This window comes from Heterocephalus glaber, unplaced genomic scaffold, assembly GCF_053883595.1.
Source record: "Heterocephalus glaber isolate CG9 unplaced genomic scaffold, H.glaber_assembly_v1.0 deba00001104, whole genome shotgun sequence".
NCBI lineage: Eukaryota > Metazoa > Chordata > Mammalia > Rodentia > Bathyergidae > Heterocephalus > Heterocephalus glaber.
In genome coordinates this window covers 922,185-943,541 of record NW_028258193.1, presented here as the reverse complement: position 1 = coordinate 943,541, position 21,357 = coordinate 922,185, and the positions used below count along the sequence as shown (strand labels likewise).

Genomic DNA, 21,357 nt, shown 5'->3' with positions numbered 1-21,357 from the left:
AAAGAATGCAGGAGAGGCCCGTGGGTTTAGCTCGGTGGTTCTGGCGCCTGCCTCGCAAGCTTAAGGTCCCCAGTTCGATGGCCAGTGCCAAAAAAAAAAAAAAGCGCCGGAGAGAGAGCCAGGACGGAGACAGACACAGGAGCGCTGAGCGGCGTCAGCAAACGGAGGGCCCGGGGAGCGTCAGACGCTCCGGCCCTCCTTTCTGTCCTGTAAGACGTGTCTCGAATGTGAACTGCCTGTCAAGGGACATGGCCAAAAGCTGACAACACCCAGGACTGCTCACAGAGCTGAGTTCCCGGGATCTTTCCCCGGACTCAGGTCAGCTGCGCTGTGCTCCGCTCCCCATCGGCCCAGCCTCCTTCACTCAGAGCCCACTCCAGGTGCGGCGCCCTCTGTGGTGCCTCCTGGGGTGACACCCTCAGGCTGCTGGTGGCTTCTGCTGGGTGCCCCGCCCACCCACCCGGGGGACTGCATGGTCTGCACGGGGCCTGGGTCTGCCACCCCAGCCCTGTCGCTCTCCCGGAGGCTTCGGCTGTGCCTTTGCAGCCCCGTCCTCTGACGGCCCTCCTCTGCCTGTGCGGTCAGCCCCACTCTGACTCTGGGGTCTGTGGCCCCAGCTGCCGCCCCGGCCCTCTCTCCTCTAGCGAGCCCTCTTTGCTGGACCCTGCGCAGCGGGCTGTGTAGCGTGCTGGCGTGGCCACTCTTCCTGGAGACCCCGAAACCTGGAGCTGTGGCCGAGGTCACTCAGCAGGAAGCTGCAGGATCCCGGACTCGGCCTCAGGGCTGCGAGGTCCACCTGGCTCACAGCCGCAGAGAGGCGAGCGAAGCTGCTTCTCTGGTGACCTTCGGATATGGAAATCATCTGTAAGCCGATTTGTGTGTCCCAACAGTGAAGATAAAGGGAAACAATCGGAGCCACTTCACAGTCTATTTGAGACACGTGTGTGGGAATGAGGACGAAATGCTGAGGGTTCTGGGGTGTGCACAACGCCCGGGTGAGCCAGGTTGTCTGGGCTGCAGGACAACGCTGCCTCCTTTGGGTCTCAGCTTCGGCAGCATGGGAATTTCTGCACACTCCTGTGGGCCCATGGCGGTCTGTCTGTCCACTGAGAAGTTTGCCTCCCCTGACACTTCCTCTACGGCGCTTCCTGTCACTCGGTCCCTCCCTAGGTCTCCTCAAACCTCCCGGAAGGAGTATCTCACTAAACAGGAAACACTGGAGGCCAGGCTACGAGGCTGTCTGAGTCCCAGGACGACCAGTGTCACACTTCTTGCTTCTCCTGTGCTCGCTCAGGCTGCACTCAGTAACTAGTTAGTGGGAGCTGCTCCCATTTCCTTCTGGGGAGCTGGGAGGTGGGGTGGCACCTTTCCCTGCCTGGCAGGAAGCGTTGGCACTGTGTCCGAGCCTGTGTCACTGCGCAGCGGGCTGGTCTCCCAGCCAGGGACCTGGACGGAGGCTGGACGTGCATGGGGGCAGTGGAGAGGGGTGCAGCAGGGTCCTGCTGGAGCCGGGAGACGCCCCAGATGGCCCTGGCTACAGTTCCAGAGAGTTGCCGTCTTCGCTATGGTGCTCAGCAAAGCTCTGCTGTGGAAACCATCGCTTGCTTCAGTCACCTAGTGGCAGCTGCTGCTCCTGGCACCAGGCCTTAGCCCCCAGAGGCCAGGGTGCAGACCTGGGTGTTCTCCACGCTGCACCCCAACGCCAGCTGCCTCGGACGTCATGTGGGCTGTAATGTACGGAGCTCCACTTTCCCGAAACGCATTTCTACAGCTAAGATCCTGGTGCCAAAGGGCTCACAGTCACTGTGGAGAGACCGGCTGGGAGAGGCCATGTGGACCACTCGGCGGTGCAGGGGGGGAGCCCAAGCGTGGAGAGGCCCGGAGGACACTGTCGGGGGAGAGTGACATCTACACGTTGAGGGTGGGAAGGATGAGCGGGCAGCACAGGGAGGAGGTCGGTCCACGGGGCTGGCTTTGCCCCCCCGGGCCAGTGCAGGTACCTGCAAGCCCGCTTTCTGGTCTGCAGAGGCTCTGGCTGCGATCTGGTTTCTCTCTGGCTCTCAGGGGAGGGTGAATGACAGGTGCATTGGTCTCAGGGTGCAGCTGGCCACCTCTCTTTATATGTCATGGAGTTTTCTGCAAGATATTTCTTTTTGTGGGAAGTATCAAATGACCTCAAACTTTCTCTTTTACTTTTTTTCTTCTCTCCTCCTAAATGGAAGTGTTTTAACAATTGGACTCTTGCCTCGATGCATTTTAATGTGCTGTATTATTCCGATATCTCCAGGGGATTAATGTAATTGTTCACTTGGAGTCTGTCCCATATGGCTCAATATTTTAGACTCACTGCAGCGGGTGACAGGGACAGAATCTCAGGACTGCAGACCTGCCAGGACCGTCAGACCAAACCTATACATCACAAAGGATGCTTGTAGATCCTCCAGTGCAGCCTCCAGAAGGTACACAGGCACACTTCCTTTGGCTCCTCAGGGCTCAACAAAACCTCCTGGATCAGAGGTACAGAGGTACAGACACGCTTGAGACCTGGGTCTGTGCTTGTCTGTGTCTGGCATCCAGGGCGGCCACGATGGCCACTATGACAGAGGCTGTGAAGCCTTGGTGTCTTGCATCTGCACTGAGCAGGAAGAACAGGCAGTGGTTGTTGCCAAGGAGGAGCCTGCTGCGTTTCCCTGCAGTCTCAGGGGACGGAGCCCTTTGAGCATCTCACTCACTTCCCGGTCCCCCCGGAGACCCGCAGGGCATGCCAGCACTGTGAGGGCACACTGCACACTAGGCGGCTCCCAGCTGTGGACACCTGTGACACAGTGCTTTTGCATTTCCGTCTTGAGGATGAGAAATTGGAGATTTAAACAGGTTACACCACTGTTCTGACATGTGCCTTGGGTATGTGGTACAACCGGGAAACAATGCAGCTGTGTTTTGCAATCCAGTTTCTGAGTTTGCCTTTCGCTTCTCAGTTGTGAAAGTTGCCCTGAGCATGATGGGTGGGGTGACCGGTCTCCACAAAGTGCCTTCCCTCGGTGCACAAGTGGTCACCGCCACGGCTGTGCCCCCAAGGAAACACTAGCTGTACTGCTCCAGTGAAGAAAGCGTGCATGTGATAAACGCTAGAAAAGTTTCCATAGAAACCTCACGAGGGTGAGAATTCTATGGTCTCCAGGGCACAGTGGGGTTGAGCTCATATCCTGCAGAGACTGAAGAACTTCCTCAGAGCTCTGGCATCAGAAGGCCTAGGAAGGTGGCAGGGCCACCAAGTGGGGGGCAGCAGGGTTGGCAAAGAAGGCACACGAAGGAGGGAGGCCAGAAAATGCACGTCGGTTACCTTCTAGCCTGCTGTGCTCCACAGAAGAGCCAAGACTTAAATTCCAGTGATCCAGACTTCTAAAATGCCCAAAGCCTCGAGTCAGCTAATCAGCCCCCTGCCTCGATGGCTGTCTCAGCTACTCAGCTACTCAGCTGCCACGCGAGGCGGGAGGCCCTGACCTGAGCCTGGCCCCAGTGTGTTGGGCAGGCGAAGGCAACAACAGCTCTTGTCCACCCGGCTGCTCTGAACACAACAGAAAGCCAGAGTGACCGTGAGGACGTTCCCCGGGTCTTCACCGTGGTGAGTTAGCCAGTGTAGAGAAGGAGAATTTGGAGCAACAGACTTCCCTGGAAAGAAGTTAATTGACCAAACGGAGCCAACTGCTCCCAGCCCACAGGTCCACACGCCCCCGAGTGGCTGCAGGTGTGAACAAATCATTGGTGATGATGACGGTAACTAGCATCAACACCCAGGACCTGGACACCATTTCTGAATTCAGCCCTTGAAAGTCATTTGCAAGCCAACAAGGAAATTTAAAAATTAGCATTCTATGGCGTGAAGCACAAGTAGGTAATCAAGACAGAACGGGCTTGAGTGGGAGCAGCGGCATCGCACTGAATGTGAGAGCCGGATTTAACTTCACTGAGCTCTTGTAATTAGGACTTCAAGGGCAGTAGCATAAAAGGAGCTTGCGCAATCAAGCAGCGAACATCTAAACAGCTGAACGAGCACTGGAGGGGCCAAACTTCATTGGCAAAAGAGACACAAAAGATTAAAGATATTTTGATATGTTAATTAATGTTAATCTCAAAACATAAGTGTATACCAGAGGGGACACAGAAACTGCATCCTATGGGCACACACACATGGTTTCGCTGAAGTCATAAGGAATTTCGTGACCAGGAAGTTCTGGGGCCTCCCTGAGCACAGGCAGAGCTGTCTACCTGGAAACTGTTATCAAGCAATTGCAGGGCCGGGGATTTAGCTCAGTGGTTCTGCCGCCTGTCTCGAAAGTGCAATGTCCTGAGTTTGAACCCTAGTTCCAAAAAAAAAAACCAATTACAGCGTCTGCAGTGCCAATGAGGCCGTGAAGGCTGCCTTCCTCATGGACACTTCCTGCTTTCACTTTAAATGCTGAAAACCATATTGCATAGCAAGAACTTGTATTTTCTGAACGCAAGTGAAAAGGAACCAACTTTTTACACTACGAAGGCCACGTGCATTTCTAGGTACAGAACTCTGAACAGTCAAAGAGCCAGAGTACCCCAGGAGATTCACGGAGTGACAGCATGCAGGGACTTCAGATGGCCCCAGCCCCAGCAAGAAACACCCTGGGGCAGCAGCAGACTTGGGCTCCTCTCCAACAGTGATTATGTCCAGATTCCCCAGGAATGTGAAGCTAAACTTAGATGAAAACAGTTTTGAAAAGCACGGCTTTGCCCCCATTGGAAATAACAGATCAGTGACTGTGACCTGTGGGTGATGCTGACGAGGGCACCCTGCTCTGTGTGCAAGGTGCGTGACACAGCAATGGCACCTGCTGCGGTCTCCATGCCTGGGGGTGTGAGTGTGAGTGCACGTGCACACGCGGAGCCTCGCTCGGGATGTTTAACTGTGAGTGAAGCCTGCATTCCAGCTGTACTGGAATTCGGTTTTACCACCACAGTTTGGAGGAAGTGCTAATCCTTCATGAGGGCTGCTGCTTGTGGATGAACTTGACTCACAGCTGTCGACCCAGGTAGGTTAATAAATCTACAGTTACTGGTGTCACTTAAGGATAAGAAAATTACCTTTGATAAAAATTAATAGAACAAAGCAGGTGCTTCTTGCAAGGCTAGCAACAGAACATAATTTTGCTTAATGATGCTTATTAACACACCCCGAGTCCTGTAAAGCTGGGGAGTCTCAGGGCCCTGGCCCACGGGCTGCACAGCTTTAATTTCAAGGTGACTGGAGTCAGATGGAAGGTATGGGTGTGGGTCCCTGAGAAGCAGACTCTGCATGTGGAATGTCCTCCTGCCCTGCCCGGCCTGCCCTGTCTGGTGTCACTGAGCAGGGTCCTCTTTGCCAGTGGGTGGAGTGCCTGGAGTCAGAGTGCCTGCAGCCTGGGCTCTGGGAACAGGGAGGGGCAGTGCTGGGCGGCTCTGCTACAGCAAGCAGTAGGAGCCCCATGACCTCGGCGTCCAGCCTTTGACTGCCCAAGAGCCTGTGCCCTGTGGCAAGAGCACAAGCTGCCTGGGCAGAGGGGTCACTCCTGCCATGCCTGCTCCCTGGAGCCGCCATCTGAATGCTTAGGCATTTCAGCACCTGTCAGCTCGTGTGAACAGGGCAGAGCTTCCTTCGAAGCTCTGCAGAAAACCTGGTCCCTCTCAGGGCAGGGCAAAGGGTGCAGGGACAGAAAGGGCTGCAGGGAAAGGGCAAGAGGACTCATCGGTTACCCAGCCAGAGATGGGTGGGCTGAACGTGATGTGCAGCCCAGAGTGGTAATGTGTGGGGCTGATCAGAAGTGGCTCCTGGCACCCGGGTCTGCCAGCTGGCTCCAGTACTGCCATGCAGCTCATACTGGAAAAATCTGTCCCTAACTGCAGGAGCCAGAAATGAAAGATGCAAGTTCTGTAGTGAACTGTGAAGAAGTTCTAAGTAAGCTCACCAAAGGAGGGGCTCACCCATTGACAAGCCCGTGCGTGTGGACGGCACATCTGCTGGAGCTGCATTCGGGGCCCCAAAGCCCGAGGGCCATGGCACCTGCAGGGTACGGGAGCCCCCCGCCCATAGCCCCATTTTATTCATTATGCATGCGGTCACTGTGTTCATTAAAGAACTCAATGAAGATGTCACAAAGGTCCATTCTCCGCCACGCACTGTTCCAGGCACCATGGAGTCAGGAATGAGAAAAATTCCCATTCCACAGAACTTATATTCTAGTGGAGGACAGATGGTCAACAACAACAACATATCCCTGACCTGTCCATCACAGAGAGAGGACGGTGCTGGCCGCAAGTCAGGATCCAAGTGCAGCTTCCTTGCAATCTGGGAGGTGCCACAGTGGACAAGACCCGGTGACCTCCCCGTGCTGAGGGCTGAGTAGTCAGCATCACCAAGGCACGAAAGAAACATGTGGTTCTTTCCATTTCACACCTACACCTGGCGAAGGTACAACCAGGGCACAGCTTAATCCTCCAGGAGAAAGAGAATCATTAGGGAGGCAAGGCTCTGCCGAAGGAGCTGGTGGTCCTGTGGGGCCTGCCAAGTGCTGGCCCGGGTTTATGAGTTCTTCGGTCTCCTAGGAAGCTTAGGGGCTCAGTGATAGCAGCTCATCCTGCCAATCCACAGGGCGGAAAGGCATGCTGATAATTTCATGACCCACGGAATAGTGTGTAACAATTCAACCTTAATTCAGAGAAGGAAGTGTCAGTGAGCAAGTTTTAGTGAGGAAGCTTTTGAAGGTGCAATCATCCGGTCGTGTGTCTGTCCAGTGTCCAAATCTATTCAGATTCTGTTCCCTTTCACGTCATGAAGCATCTCTGCAGTGCAGACCTCAGGCGCTAAATAAACATTTTAGATTTGACTTGACTGACCGTGCAATGAATTGATCAAAATGATGGTGAAGTAATGACCTGCTATAAATCAATGAACTGAAAAAGAAACAATGTCAGCGTCCATTAGCGAAAATGATACAAGTACATACAATCTGAAGCACTGGAAGAGGAAACTCGCCCCATATTTACAGTGGGGGGCTTTTCTCCAGGAATTCAGTATGTCTGCCATTGCCCACATCAGCAGAGACCTTCAGTGCCTTTGCTGCTGAATCTTTCTTTATCTTACCTACAATCACGGTAACATTTGACATGATTGATCATTTTATTCCGCCGTATCGCTTTTAGACAAAGGATAGACAGAGGTATAAATATTCTCCATGATAACCCCACTGGGACTTCCAAAGAATTCCCCTTACTGTGTTTCAAAAGCAGAGTCTGGTCCTATGCCTTAGTGACCTCACTGGGATGAAATAAATCCAAGGCAATTAAATATTTTAAAAGGGAATGCCTTCCACAGTGCATATGTATTTCTTTCTGTTTAACTATGTCCTTCCCATTTGTTACCACAATCTTCTATGTATTTGCAAATTATCAACAATGATACAGATTTCATGACCCTAACCCTAAGCCACACTCACCGTATATGCATACAGCAGTGTTCAGTTTTAGCATCTGAACAGAGGGTGAAAGACTAATTTCAGAGTAATCAGCTGCATTTAGTTTCTTGCTTCAGTCTTGGGAGCAGTCAACTTGGCCAAGGAGATTCTGCTGAGCCCGAGCCTGCACTGAGAATCAGTCACGAACAGCTGGGGCTCACGAAGTGTCAGGTCCGCAAGGCAGGAAGCAGGTGCTGAGTCCGTCCGCACGTGGAGAGAGACCTGATCAATCTGGGCTTAGAGAAGGGCGGTCCACTCAAACTCAAGGTGCACTCCTAAGCCACTCGCCTTTCCGAGGGTCAAAATTAGAGCCCCTGGTGCCACTAGCGCCACTGCAGCGAGCCCGGGGCCTCTGGGCTGCGGTGGTCTCCACGGTCCCTGCACTTTGTAAGCTCCTGCCTGAGTGCTGCAGGAGGTCCTGGCAAGTCTGTGTGCAACTCACAAGCTTCTCCCGTCAAGCGGCTCCAGGGTCGCTCGGAGCTTGGGGTCTGGAGAAAGCCAGTGCTAGGACCATCTCTGCACGGGGAAGGGCACGGACTTTTGTGAGCCTGAACTCAGCAGGGCAGTGCTGGGCTGGGCGGAGAGGAGGAAGTGCCAGTGCGGACAGTGGAGGGGGGCTGAGCACAACGCCTGCCCACCCTGCAACACCCCACGCAGACCCAGCAGACTCCGGGCCCGCGCGGAAGGGACGTTGAGGTTCCAGGTCGCCTCCACAGGCCTGGGTCCCACTGTGGGCTGGCCTCCGGCGTACCCCAAATGACGGAAGCGGGATTGCCGGTTACTCTAGGCAGGAGGGGTTGGGACACAGAATCGGAATTAAGTTGACTTAGGGACCATAAACTCATGTCATTTCCTGCACATCTTGGGTGTGGATGATTAGATCACAGCCATGTAGAGCATCACAGGGCACTGTCAAAGACAGCACGGAGCAGAGAGACCCCAGGAGAAGAGCCCACCTCACTGTCTGCCGTAGCAGCAAGCAGGGATTAGATGGTTAAGTACAGAAGGTCTCTCAGATGATGGAAACTTTTTTCTCTTTTTAACACTCAGGAATGAACCCACGTATCAAGGATGCTAGGCAGGGGTTCTGGCACGGAGCTACCTGCCAGCCTTTTCCTAATTTTGAGAACAGGGTCTCACTAAACTGCTCAGGCTGGACTTGAACTTCTGGTCCTCCTGCCTCAGCCTTCCATGTAGTTGTTATTATGGGAGTGTGGCCTTAAATGCAAACTCTTAGTATGACTGTAATTAAATGTCCTATAAGCCAGGTGTGACAAATGTTTATTGAGCTGAGGAGCGTCCATCATGCAGGGTTGGCTTAGCTCACCTAGAGACAGAGGAGCAAGTCCCTACGCCCAGAGTCTGAGGCATCAGTACCCAGCCCGGTCCACTTCCAATCCTCATCCACGGATTTGTGGCTGACAGGGTCACAGTGGACAGCATGACACTCTGCCCTGGCCACGGCCTTGGCCCCAGAACCTGGGACTTTGCCACTTTTAGTCAGGTGTCACTGCGCGCAGTACCCCTCAGGGGTGGTGGTGCTGGCTTTCAGGCTGGCCCACTGTGGTTTCAGAGCCCTGGGTCTGTCAGAGGGCAGCGATGTGGGAAGCACCAAGCCCTGTCTCCAGAGGGGGGAGTGGATCTTTGCTGGGGTCTGACCACAGCCCCAAAGACAGACTTCCCGAGACTTCTGTCCCTGCGACCGAGCCGGAAAAGCCATGTGTGGCTAGGTGTCAGCCCAGCTGCCGCCCTGCTAGGATACAGAGCTGTCCCAAGCCACGCAGGGACACGCCGGCACCCATCCCTGGCCCACAGAGAGGGCCACACAGCGTGGGGCTCAGCGGCCTCCGGAATTCTGTCTACTGTGCCCAGACCCAGGGAACGTCGGCTCCAGGGCTTCACTGGCCTGTGCCCTCCCTCCGTGTGCTACTCCCTCTGCCACTTTCTTCAGGCCATGCTGCAGGCCTCCTCCTTGCTCCATGGAGGCCCAGCTCAGCTGGGCTTGGCCCTCTTCCCGTGCCTGTCTCCTCCTGTGGCGTCTCCACGCAGGGTCCACCTGTCCCATCTGTCCCCTCCGGGCTGCAGGAGCACCTCAGCGTGCCGTCGCTCTGGCGGCTGCAGAGATGAGCTGGGCTCACGTCTCCCCCTGTTGGGCTGGGTGTCACCGGCCATGGGCCTCCCGGGAGAAGCCACTTCCTCGTGAGCCACTGTGCCAGGCTCCGACAGCACCCTTTTCTCCCTCTCAGTCAGTCTGGGCCCGGGGTGACCAGCACTGCTGGCCTCGGACATGGGCGGGTCCTCAGTGGCTCCTCTGTCTGCAGGCGGGACTGTCACCCTGCATCTGCATCTGTGTGCGAGACCTGGTGACATCGCCCACTCCTGCTGAACCCTGGCGCCTGCACCTCTGGGGACCCTGGGGGGCTGCTGGCCTCTGTGCTCAGCACCAGGGAACCCCTGGCCCTCACTGCCCAACTTGCGCCGTGCGGAGTGGCAGCCCCTCCGGCTCTTCCACAGCAGCTGCGTCATGAGTGAGGCCTGCCCGTGTCACTGCGTGTGTCCCTGTGTGTGTTGTGTCCTGATCGCCGCTTCCCATAAGGCTTGGGGCCCTGCCAGTGACCTCACTGCGGCCCTGCACGTGCAGTCACACTCGGGGTCCGGGAGGTTTGGGCTTCCACGCAGGAGTCTTGGGACCACTCAGCCCACAGCACCTCTTTCCTTTACAGTCCAGCAGGAGGCACCGAGCACCAGGCCGCTCCTTCCTGCCAGCTCTCCCGATGCCCTCCAGCCCTGGCCGGGCTGGGCCACAAGGTAAGCTGGTCTCTTGGGACTGCAGGTTGGCACGTCCCCTGCTGGGTCACACGATCACGTCCTGAGTCTGGCCCAGTCTCATGGCCAAGAGGAGCTCCTGGGCGCTTGTCTCCGGGTGTCCAGAGCCTTCCCCATGCCTCTTCTCTACTGGCACAGGGGCCGTGGCCAGGTGCGTGAAGCCAGCTCTCCACCAGTGTGGGTCTGAGGTCGAGGGAGGCAATCACACTCACAGATGCTTGTCCAAAAGCATGGTTTGATCCCTAATGTGGTCGCTGACGTGAGGATTCTCTACCTGCTGTCCTGGCTGTTTGGTATCTTGGGACAGAGAGGCCCCTGGGGGCTCTGCTTTCACTCTGCATCCAGGTGACCTCGGGGGAAGTGTGTGGCAGCTGACCCCACTGCAACCTGGCTGAGAGCAGGCAACAAGCACTGGTCAGAGGCCTGGTGTGTTTGCAAAGCCCTGAGGTTCCGAACACAGAACCCGAGAGGGGCCTTTCAGGTGCAGTCTAGTTTTCAGATTTTACCTGGAGGCTTCAAAGCTCCAGGTGTTCACTTTTCTATGAAAGAGCTAATCACCCCCAAAGCATTTCCCCAGGCACTGTCTTATTTTAGCCACGCGAAGGAGGCTGATCAGAGACTGTGCCCCGAAACTGCTTCACAGGGAGGGGAGGGAGGAGACCCTGCTTAGGACAACGGAATAGACGCTGGACCCTGAGTAGAAGCCAGGGTAGGACGGGTTGGCTGGCAGGCAAAGGTGGCCTTTCTCCCCTGGGACAGGGACACTTCACTGGTCCTGGGGAGCAGGGCTAGCTCTGCAGCCAGCATTTCCTTAGAGTCCTTCTATGGTGCCCTGGTGGCCAACAGCCTTTTTTTCCCCATTGTTTTGGTACCAGGAATCAAACTCAGGACCTTGTGCTTGCCAGGTAGGCATGGTGCCACTGAGCTAAATCCCCAGGCACCAACAGCGTTGATGTGTCCCTCAGTTGTGACTTCAAATCAACTTTACTCTATTGGCCAAAACAGTTTATGAACAGCCTGCCTGACTTCCATTTCCAGTTTTGACTTAAATTCTCTACTTTCTCAAGTTTCAAAAAACATTCCCTACCTCTTCACATAAACAGGCACACTGCTGACTGGGTCGCTTGGCCTGGTCTTTGCAGGTCACTGAGGCAGCATGTTCAACCCAGCCCTTGGGGGACAGTCCCGGGTGTTCCTGAAGGAAACTCCACTGCCCAGTAAAACATAATGCTACGTGAAGCATGTCTTTCATTTGCTGAAGCCTGCAACGGGGCGGGGCAGGGGAGCCAAATACAGTCACATTTCTTCAAATCAAGACAGGCCAACAAGGAAGTAGAGTTTCCAGGCAGAAACAGAACCGCAGCATTGAAGATGCTTGTCCTGTCTCTGATATATAAGGCACGGAAACCCAGAGGTCCTCCTTGGAGTTAGCAGACAGTCGCCTGGAAGCAGCCCCCCAATGACTGCAGAAGTCTGAACGCACAGGAGCCCGAGCCGTGTTGCTTCCTGTCACTCGGAGTGGCTGTCCCTCTGTTCCGGTGACTTCTGGAATCAGCTGTGACATCCGCAGAGACAGTTTCTGACCCAGAGAAAAACCATCATACTCTAATTTACACCATTTTCCTCCACAGTATCAATAATATTCCTTCCTCAGAGAAACTGTGTGAAACGCATGTTTAGACAAGAAAACCTACCCGATAAATCATTTCACAGATGAGAAAGAAGCCAAGTGTGAAATGAAACTCAGATGTTCTCAAAGCCACTTCACTGAAGGAGAGGACACTACTCAATATGTGTCGTTCCCCACAATGCCAGGAGCAGGGGACAGGGACACACGGGCATGTCGTCTTCCCTGGGGGCCGTGGGCAGCCACCCCACGGCTAAGCAGGCACCATTGGCTGCAGCACCCACCCCGTGGTGCTCAGCAGAGACAGAGGCACATTGGAGCTGCCTAATGAAACCCTCCTGCGTGCATTTACCTTCCATCTGAGCATTCACGCTGTACATTTACATGTTCACCACAGCAAGGTCATCTCATAATCCTAACTTTTATTTTCCCAAGGCTGCATAGAGAAATATGTTTAAATGAATCTTATTCTTTACAACAACACTTGGGGATGCGTTTGAAAATAATTTTTTCTATTTATTTTCAAGAGCCTGTTTTAGAACCATAAAAGAAAATCAGTTTGCCAAAACATCTCCCCTTTTCCTACACGTGCACACACGTAAACACAGAACAACAAGAAATAGCTATAAAATGCTAGTATTGGTGCAGGAATTTAAGAGTTACAAGTATTCCAGACAAAAGCATTGGAGTCTACTTGTTCCCTGACAGGAAGCCCTGAATCAAGGCTGGTGTTCAGCTATCATGGTGATTCCGGCATTTTTGTACTTTCCCTCCACTTTCGGTTTCCAGATAGGAGTCTTTAACTTCTTTGGTATTTTTCATAGTCTTATTGAGTAAGCTATTTTACAAATCACCTACATTCTGTTTAACAGGGAAGGATTACACACAAGTGATTGGCGGTATTTGGCGTGAAGAGGGCTAGGAGGGACTGGGTCAGTCCTGCTGGCTTTCACGTGCCGAGCCAGGCAGGACGGACGGACTCCCGCACTGTCTGGTTTCCCATTTCGGTTCTGTAATGCTGGCGCCTTCCACCAGGCAGAGGAAAGTCTGACTAGGTAAGGCGCCCTGAGCCAGGGAGGCGCTGAGTAGAAGCATTTGCACATTGTCTGGGATATGCAGTGCATATTTAGGTACCGTCTGTGTACCTACGTCAGAATGTCAGCCCAGGTTCAGCCCTGGCTCCTACATTATCTGTGAAATCTGTTTTGTTTTCACTCTCTCCATAATGTCAGTCCTACCAGGTAATTATGGCTTCAGAATGTTTCTGACTATAAGCGAAGCACTCAGGGATTCCTGCGATCCTAGAGACACTCAACAAACACCTGACACACATGCACCCTGCCTCCAGTGTTGGGGGCTCACCCCTTCCCTGAACCTCCCAGTAGAGGCTCCCCCTCTTTCTCACCCTGGGGTAGAGCAGCAGAGCGGTCCCCAGCTGCACATGGCATAGGCGTGTGGGAGGCAGAGCCCTGCTGGAGAGGCTGCTGGCCCTTCACAGCCCTGCGGGTCTCTCATGGGGCCAGCTCTGGGCTCTGCCCCTTCCTGTCCTTACATCATCAGAGGACACAGTGCCAGGATCCTCCCTGAATCAGGTCCCGGGCTTAGAGGCCAGAGTATCATGAAGATCTCTGCTCCGGGGCCACCAAGCCACAGAGGAAGAATGCTGAGGACCCACAGTTGTCTCTGGACAACAGCCACTGATTTTTTTTGGGGGGGTACTGGGGATCAAACTGGGGACCTTGCACTTTCGAGGCAGGTGGTGGAACCACTGAGCTAAAGCCCCAGCCCTACAGCCACTGACCTTACTCAGGCACACAAGTCCCAGCTATTACTCTGGAACAGCTGGAAAGCCAAGGAGCCCCAAATCTCCCAGAGGCACCTTGAGGGAGCAGGCTGTGGCCCCACCAGGAAGTGGGTTCCTCCCAAAGCTCAGACCTTGCCCTGGTCTGGCACCAGTGGCTGGGGTCTGCAGCCACTGGGCACTCCAGCATTACGCCTGGAACTCCCTGGCCATTACTCTGCTCTGCCCCCATGCCTGCTCCTCTCAAGTGCTGTGCCTGGCTCTGGGCTCCTGACATTTCTCTTGAACAAAAGTTGTTCCAATTTTCTTGGAGTTGTCCTCTGAATCCCTTTGATGCAGCTGGAGCATCCATCATCTTACAGCATTTAGGGTACCTCACCCTTCAGCAGTGACATTTCACAGCCTCCCTCCTTCGGCCTCCTGTGCAGGGCAGCAAACTTTACTGCTGTGTTTTATGGGCTGCTCCGGGCAATGTACATTCATTGTTATATAAATAATAATAGTGCAGTCAAATACTAGGCAGTGACATTTAGTTGGGTGGTAAATTTTCCCAGCATGGACATGGTGCTCCGTACAAACCAAAGGAAACTGACATGGACCCTTGGAGTGCACAGGTGCGAGGGGATTTCCTCTAACTGCGGACGCTCTTGGCAGACACGGGACACGGTGATGGATCTGCTGACGGAGCAGCAAAGACCAAGGCTGATGCCGCCATGCATGTGCCTTGGGACCACTGCACGTCCCCGTTCCGGAGGCTGCCACGCCACCCACTGTGCTGTGACATTTAGGACACCACTGCCTTCCAGATGCCAGCACTTGAATTCTCTTCTCTACATAAAACTTTACAAAGTGACACTGCATTGTTTTAAAGGACCCGAGAATTTACAGATTTTCATTCTGAGAAGAAAAGAAAGTTACCAGTGAGAGAAATGCTTGCGGTCACCACTGCAAATGCATCTGTAACGCAGGTGCTCTGGACAGGTGACTGGGTGGCGGGGGCGTGAGTGCCATCTGTGGTGCGGTGCACCCTCCGGGAGATGCAGCACACCTGCAGGTGTCCCACCAGAGCTCAAGGGGTCGCTCTTTACCTGCGCTGGACCTGATGGTGGAGGTCACGTTGGAGGGCATCATCGAGAGGATACATTCATCGTCTTGGGAGTAGCCAGCTTGGATGGCTCGAAGGTAGCTGTGGCTCCTGGTTCGGAAGCATCCTGGCAGGTCCAGGGCGTCCATGGCCTGAGACTCCACTTCGCTGAAGACTGACTCACACACCGACTCGAACTGCCCGTTCATCTCGGCCTCGCTCATCTGCAACGATCAACAACAGCAAATCGGCAATGGCCTAGCAGGTTACAGGGCCATGTTCCCGAAACTGGGGACCCCAACGTGCTTTTAGCAGCACTGAAGATGTGCCAAGCTCAGGAGCGGTGTGCTGGGCTGTTAACTGCACAGCACGGCGGTGACCAGCCAGCTCTCGAAGTCGGTGAGCATCTGCAGACCCCCAGTGGCTGGCAGTGGAGGAAGACTGAGCGGAAATCTAAGCAGCCCGGGCGCCTGGCCAGGGTGCACTCATAGCTCCCTCCACTGTCCCCTCCGCCCTGCAGCTCAGGTGACCGGTGGGTCTGGGCATGGAGCACATGTTCAAGGTACAGCTGCTTTAGTTCTGTCTTGTCACGGAAATGCCGTTTCTGGTGTCCCTGTCACCATCTGAGCAGGAGTCCAGAACCCGTGAGGGTGACACAGCTGCACAGCAGCTCCTGATGCCTGAGGCAGAGGTGCGCACTGAGCCCCAGCTTCGTTTTAACCCGGAGGCCTCCTCTGATCGCTGACCAGACGCAGCCATGCTTTTGGAGGTTCTGACTTAAATTCCAGTGTGGACCACCGAGAGCCTGGCCTGCAGTGGCCCTCGAGGACGTGCTGGCCCTGGGAGGGGGACCCCAGCCCGGGTGCTCGGGGGCTAGGCCCTCAGCCTCGGTCTTGGCTCTGGCGGCCAGTGGGCAGACACTCTTCCCCTAGGTCTCCTCAGTAACGCTGGAAGTTTGCAAGGGAAACCCAGTCAGCTGAACACAGGACTACAGCCACATGGGAGGGCGGGCGGGGAGAGGGGAACTTTAAGCTCGGGAAGCTGAGACGGGACTGGTCCCGGCTGAGGCTCAGTTGGACGGCCTGCACTTCTGGAAGTGACCGCCTTTCGGGGCCCTCCTGTGTGTTCTGCGCGCATGGACATGCATGCACACGTGGTAGCACTTATCTAGGGGCTGGGCTCCCTGGGGGCGCAGTACAGGGCAGTGGGAGCTCGAGGACAGGAGCACTCAGAGCACCTGCTGTCTCCTGTTCACCCTCCTCCAGGGCTTCCAGGGGCTCTGTGGCCAGAACTCTGGGTGCCTCGCTGTGAGTCAGTCACAGCACTCCCAGGACTGCCGAGTGCAGCCCAGCCGTTGTGCTGGCAGCTGCCCACCCCGCAGGTGCACCCTGGGGAGGACAGGGGTGCAGAGTGCTCAGGAGAGGCCACGAGAGCACGTGGCCTGAGCTGCAGTGCAGCTGTTGGGCTGGGTTTTCCACGGAGGCGAGGTGTGGCTCCCACTTCCCCTCAGGGCCGCCAGGGCTGCGCTGCTGGAGTAGCGGGCCCCGTGTGCCTGTGGCTCCTCCAACAGACCCCAGGGAGGCCAGCTGGGTGCCCTGGGGCTGGGCTCTAAGACACCTGACAGTGCTCTGAGGCCAGGTGCTGTGTGGGTGAGATGCTGCGCCCCAGCCTGGCTGCCAGGCCCCCTTCCCAGGGCCGCCTACCGGGAGGGAGGCCGAGGGACGGGGCGTCCCCAGGCTGCAGGGGTACCTCGCTCTGCACAGGAGGAAAAGCGGAGCCCTGCAGGGTAGCCTCCTAACAGCTTGCATCCTGGGCACGTCAGGCCTGATGCTGGGGGTCGCCGCTGTCTCCTGAGATCTCCTCCTGCTCCTAGTCCCCGAGTTACTGCAAGTGTGACCTGGGTAAGGTACAGCTGCCCACAAGCAGGCTTGTGGATCATTTTAAGTAACTGCATACTTTTTAACAATTAAATTGAATTCAGCTAGGTGTGGTAGTACACACCTGAAATCCCAAGCACTCTGCAAGGCTGAGGCAGGTGGATCTCACATTTGAGCCCAGACCGGGCAGCAGAGCATCTTTGCAAGACCCTTCCTCACAACAAAAAAAAGGCCTAGGGACAGTGCTCAATCACAGATCAATTTAAAGCCATGGCATAGCACCAGCAATGAGAAAGACCTAGGGTTCCAAATTCTAACCCCGCAGCCCGAGTTAGTCTGCCTCCCTGTTTATAACGCGTCTCTTTCCAGGTGGAAAAGGCGTGAAAAGATGAGACTTCCACGCATCGTTTTTGGAGACCCCATTGGGCTCGCCAGGCAGAGTGAGGTGGAGGCGGCAGGCACTTGCTCAACAGCGAGGTTGTGCACTGCGAGGCTGCACAAGCCCTGGAGCAGGCGCGGTGCTCTCCAGGGTATGGGGTCCGAGAGGAGCGGCAGCTCTCAGAGGAAGCCGCTTCTGCCCTTCACACCCCTGTGGGTCACAACTGGTTGTCGAAGTTGTATTTTGGTAAGCTGCTCGCACTTGCTGACAGGGCAAGTACCATTTTTTTTTTTCTTGGATAGTACTAATTTTTAAAGAAGGAAGGCCGCTTTAGCAGGCCTACCTCTGGGCGTGGAGGAAGCTGTTTCAGGGCACCACTGACTTCAGCTGACCGTTCTAATCTTTACCAAACCACCTTGGACTTCCGAGATGCCAACACAGGCAGTTTCCTCCGTGAGCCAACTGACTGCCGTGTCTATTCTCAGGGAATGTGTGGCCGCTGCTCTCTGCGTTACTGTTTGCAGGGTGGTGGGTGGGGACATGGTAGGACCCCTGCCTGGTTCCCCCAGGACTGGACCCCGAGCACTAACTCCAGACAGTTCTGGTCTGCAGACATGGGAATGCCTCCCTCCTTGTCCTTAGCAAAAGGATCCACAGGATTGCCTTTGCTGCAAATAGAAATGTAAGCCCCTTTCTAAGAGAAAAGCAGCATCTAGGCAGATGAAAGAGGTAAGGTCCTTGAGCTATTGGGCAGGAACCACCCAGAGGGTTTTAGAGGGAAAAGTTCAGAGTGCAAGTTCCTGGTGGGCAGCAGCTGCCACATGGAGACCACCGCAGGCCGGAAGGACGCCTGTGGCCGAGAAAGATTCCCCGCCCTGGTCAGCTCGCTCTTAGCACCATCCACAGCCGGAGGCCACCACACACTGAATGGCAGACGGCAGTTCCTATACGTCACTGTCATTACGGCAAGGGACAGGTGGCGTTGTGGAGCACTTGGTGTCCAGGCTCTCTGCCTGACAGTGGCCAGTGTCCACTAGGCACCGACTTTGCTACCCGGCTAACTGTGCTCCCGGAGGGTGTGTGCAGCATGGGCCCTATGCCCTCGGCCAGAGAACATCCGCGTAAAGCTCTCTGGGAGTGCTAGTTAAACTAGCAAGCAGCGCGTTTAATCAAAATCTAGAAATCTGAGGCCTGGGCTGAGGGTCCCTGACTGTGCCTGCTCATCCTAAGTGTGGCTCCCGGGGCCGGTCACCCCAAAGGGAGGGTGGCCAGGCTCCTCCCTCATGCCACCCTCCCGGGGTGATCCTGAGCCTGCTTAGGGACCCGGCGCCTGGCGGGAAACAGGCCGTGCCGGAATGAGCCCAGCTTGTGTGTCTTTAGTGACACCAAGCACCTTGGTGGGCTGCAGCACTTCTGTTTTCTATTTTGTGCAGGGCTAGGGATGGAACCCAAGGTCATGCGCACGCCAGACAAACTCCCGCCAGCCTGCAGCTCTGCCTGTGGGCCCCTGGGCGCCCCCAGAGGACCCAGTGGAAGGCATTGTGGCTACACACTCTCCCTGGCCCCCACTTTCGGAGGAGGAAGACAACTGGTGCTAAGTCACAAGGAGGGCTGAGGAACCAGCCCCCAGTCACGGCTTATCATGGGAAATCGACGCAACAATGACAGAGTGTTAAATGTCAAAAGTTAATCTTACGGAGCCGACAGGTTTTCGGTCAGCCGCAGCGAGTACCAGACAGGACACACGGCCTTCGAGCAGGGATGTGGACTGGGGGCGGGCCATCGCAGCCCCCCTGGAGGACGAGCCACAGAACTCAGAGGAACCCTCACCTGGCTCACGCAGCTGGCCTGGCTCAGGGTGCTCACTGCCCGCATGTAGCTCTGGTTCCGGGAGCGGAATTTCGGGGAGTTGTAGTTGGCAGCAGGGTCCAAGCTGTGACCGACAGGCACCTCACTTGCAGCTTGCAGGTAGCTCTGGCTACAAGAAAAGAGCAAGGGAAGAGGCCGTCTGTAGACACGCAGCAAGGCGGGCAGCGTGGTCCTGGGACCCGGCAGAGGTGTGGCGTCCCCGCCTGCCCGGTCTCTGCTGTGGACAAGGCCATCTTGGGCTGAAACTCTCGACGCACATGCACAAGCGGGAGCATCAGCCGAGTCACAGGGAGGCCGTTCACAAAACTGCCTCCTCGCAACCTGACTTTTAGGGCCGGTAATGAAATTGGGGTCACTGCACGTTAAAAACGAGTGCAGAAACGCCCGGGACTCACACGAAGAACAGCGAGCTCAGCTGCCGACTGCAAGCCAAAGGCTCCAAGAGCCTCATGAAAGTCCTGTTAGCTTCCCGGCAGCTCTGCATACGGAACCCATAACAGATCCCCGTCAGGGTTCACTTTCGCAAAGGTGAGCAGATTATGCAGCATGAGTAAAAAGAGCAGACTCAGGACTCAGGTCTACTGTAGTGTCATGCGGATGATTTTATTTCCAATCCCTTCAAAAATCAGGGTTTCTGGTCTTCTGTCTTGAGATTTCGTAGGAAGTTAGCACACAGGGAGACCACGAGGGCTTGGCAGGCCCAAGCCCCAGCCCAAATCTCTGGCTCGCTGGGCCCTTTCGCCCTGGGCTTTACTGGCAATCTTCCCACAATGCAGTTCAACTCAATTTTACTTTATCAAAAACTGGAATAATGTGGACAGAAATTACCAATCATTTTCTTATGTTTTGGATCATAATGGGACACTGAATATCACTGCAGAGGCCTCTTTACAAAAATGTGTACAAATATTAGGGGAACAGTTCTGACTTCACTGTTGGGTATTAAAGTATGCCCTTTCTTTTCCATGGAAGCTCTACGTATAATTTGTTTTCTCTGATTTACTTTTTTTTTTTTTGAGACAGGGTCTCACTATGTAGTTCAGGCTGGCCTTGAACTCACTATGTAGCCCAGCTGGCCTCAAGATCGAAGCAATTCTCCTGCCTCAGCCTCCTGAGTGCTGGAATTACAGGTGTGCACTACTATACCCTGCTCTGATTTACTTTAAAAATGGAAAAATCAGAGAAAAAAATTGGACTGTCTAAATTTTATGAAGTGAAGACTCTTACAGATTTAAAGTTATTCTGTTAGAAATGACTTGTCTTTAAATGAAGGTCGATGATGTAGTCCAGCTCCACCCTCCCTCCCCTCCGCCTGAAACAGATGCAAGGTGGGTACAGGGGACAGGAAAGAACGGACCCCACCGCAGCCCCCCGCCCCCGGCCCCGGGCCACGCAGAGCACAGGTGAGCACACGGCCCAGCCACTGGGCAGGTTCCAGCAGATGGTCTGTGGGGCTCCTGCGACTCCCCCGGGAGACTCCCCCACGGCCTGCAAGTGAGCATGTTGCTTCCCCACACTTGTGTCACACACGTATGAGTGTCACGCAGTGTCAGGTGAGCCGACGGCCCTGCGGTGGCTGTAGGTGGACGCGCCGGGCCTGACAAAGGTTCTGGACAGAGTCACATTTGCCTTTGCAGAAGCATAGACTCTTTACCCTTCCCCCCTTCTATTTCTTGGGCAGCTTGGATTTCATACTTGGTTTCTTCTGATTTGCTGGGAGGTCTTTTCCAGGAGAGCAGGTCTCTTCTGTGTAACACCATCATCCCATGGTCTTAGTGGTAAACAAAGTTTGGCTCCTAGACTCGGCAAACCACAGGAAGAACTCGTGTCCCCAACCCGGTATCCGGGGCTCCCAGTCACAGCCTGGGGCCACGAGCGTAGGGCCGGCAGGAGGCACTCACACCTGTGCCCAGGGCTCGGAGTCTGCCGTTCAACTCTTCAGTCTCAAAGGCAGGCACTTTTAAGAGATGGAGCCACATTCAGGCAGACTGATGATGCCGAGGACTTGTTACCCCAGCAAGTGAGAAGGCCAGTCAGCGGTGAATCTTCAGAGCAGTCCACAGAAGCGGGTCTCAGCCATCCTGGATGCCAAGCCGGCCCAGCCCCTGCATGGTGGACAGCGGGGGGCCGAGCGCTGTCCTGAGCCCAGGCAGCGTGGCTGCAGAATTCGTGCTTTTAACTCCAAGATGGTGAAATACAGCCAGTGTCCACAAGAGAACCGAGGTCTAGTCCTCTGTTGCCACATCTGGCCGTCCCTCAGTACCATGGAGGGGGCCAGGACCGCCCAGGACCCCCAAACCCAGGGCTGCCCACGATCCTTGTAGAATGGTGCGGGATTTGCGGGTCTCTTGTGCACGGCCCCCCACCCCCGTGT

General features: G+C 55.2%; 1 protein-coding gene and 1 long non-coding RNA gene across 15 annotated transcripts in view; one reads left to right on the top strand and one right to left on the bottom strand.

Annotated features, from left to right (window-relative positions):
* Positions 1-21,357, bottom strand: part of Dlgap2 (DLG associated protein 2) — a 520,842-nt gene that overhangs the window by 31,679 nt on the left and 467,806 nt on the right. For all 9 annotated transcript variants that reach the window (XM_004869559.3, XM_087210079.1, XM_013067367.3 and 6 more), the window contains 2 exons: positions 18,945-19,092; positions 14,863-15,082 (listed from right to left, as the gene is read on the bottom strand). In XM_004869559.3, the coding sequence (XP_004869616.2) occupies positions 14,863-15,082; positions 18,945-19,092 (368 nt within the window). The remainder of the gene's footprint in view (positions 1-14,862; positions 15,083-18,944; positions 19,093-21,357) is intronic.
* LOC101700775 (uncharacterized) overlaps positions 1-21,357 on the top strand; it is a 96,354-nt gene that overhangs the window by 55,701 nt on the left and 19,296 nt on the right. For 4 of the 6 annotated variants that reach the window (XR_015450852.1, XR_015450856.1, XR_015450858.1 and 1 more), the window contains 3 exons: positions 10,244-10,328; positions 17,105-17,360; positions 18,548-18,946. This is a non-coding gene — a long non-coding RNA (uncharacterized LOC101700775). Of the gene's footprint in view, positions 1-10,243; positions 10,329-17,104; positions 17,361-18,547; positions 18,947-21,357 lie in introns of those variants that run through there. The other 2 variants (XR_015450855.1, XR_015450860.1) reach the window with 1 other exon arrangement.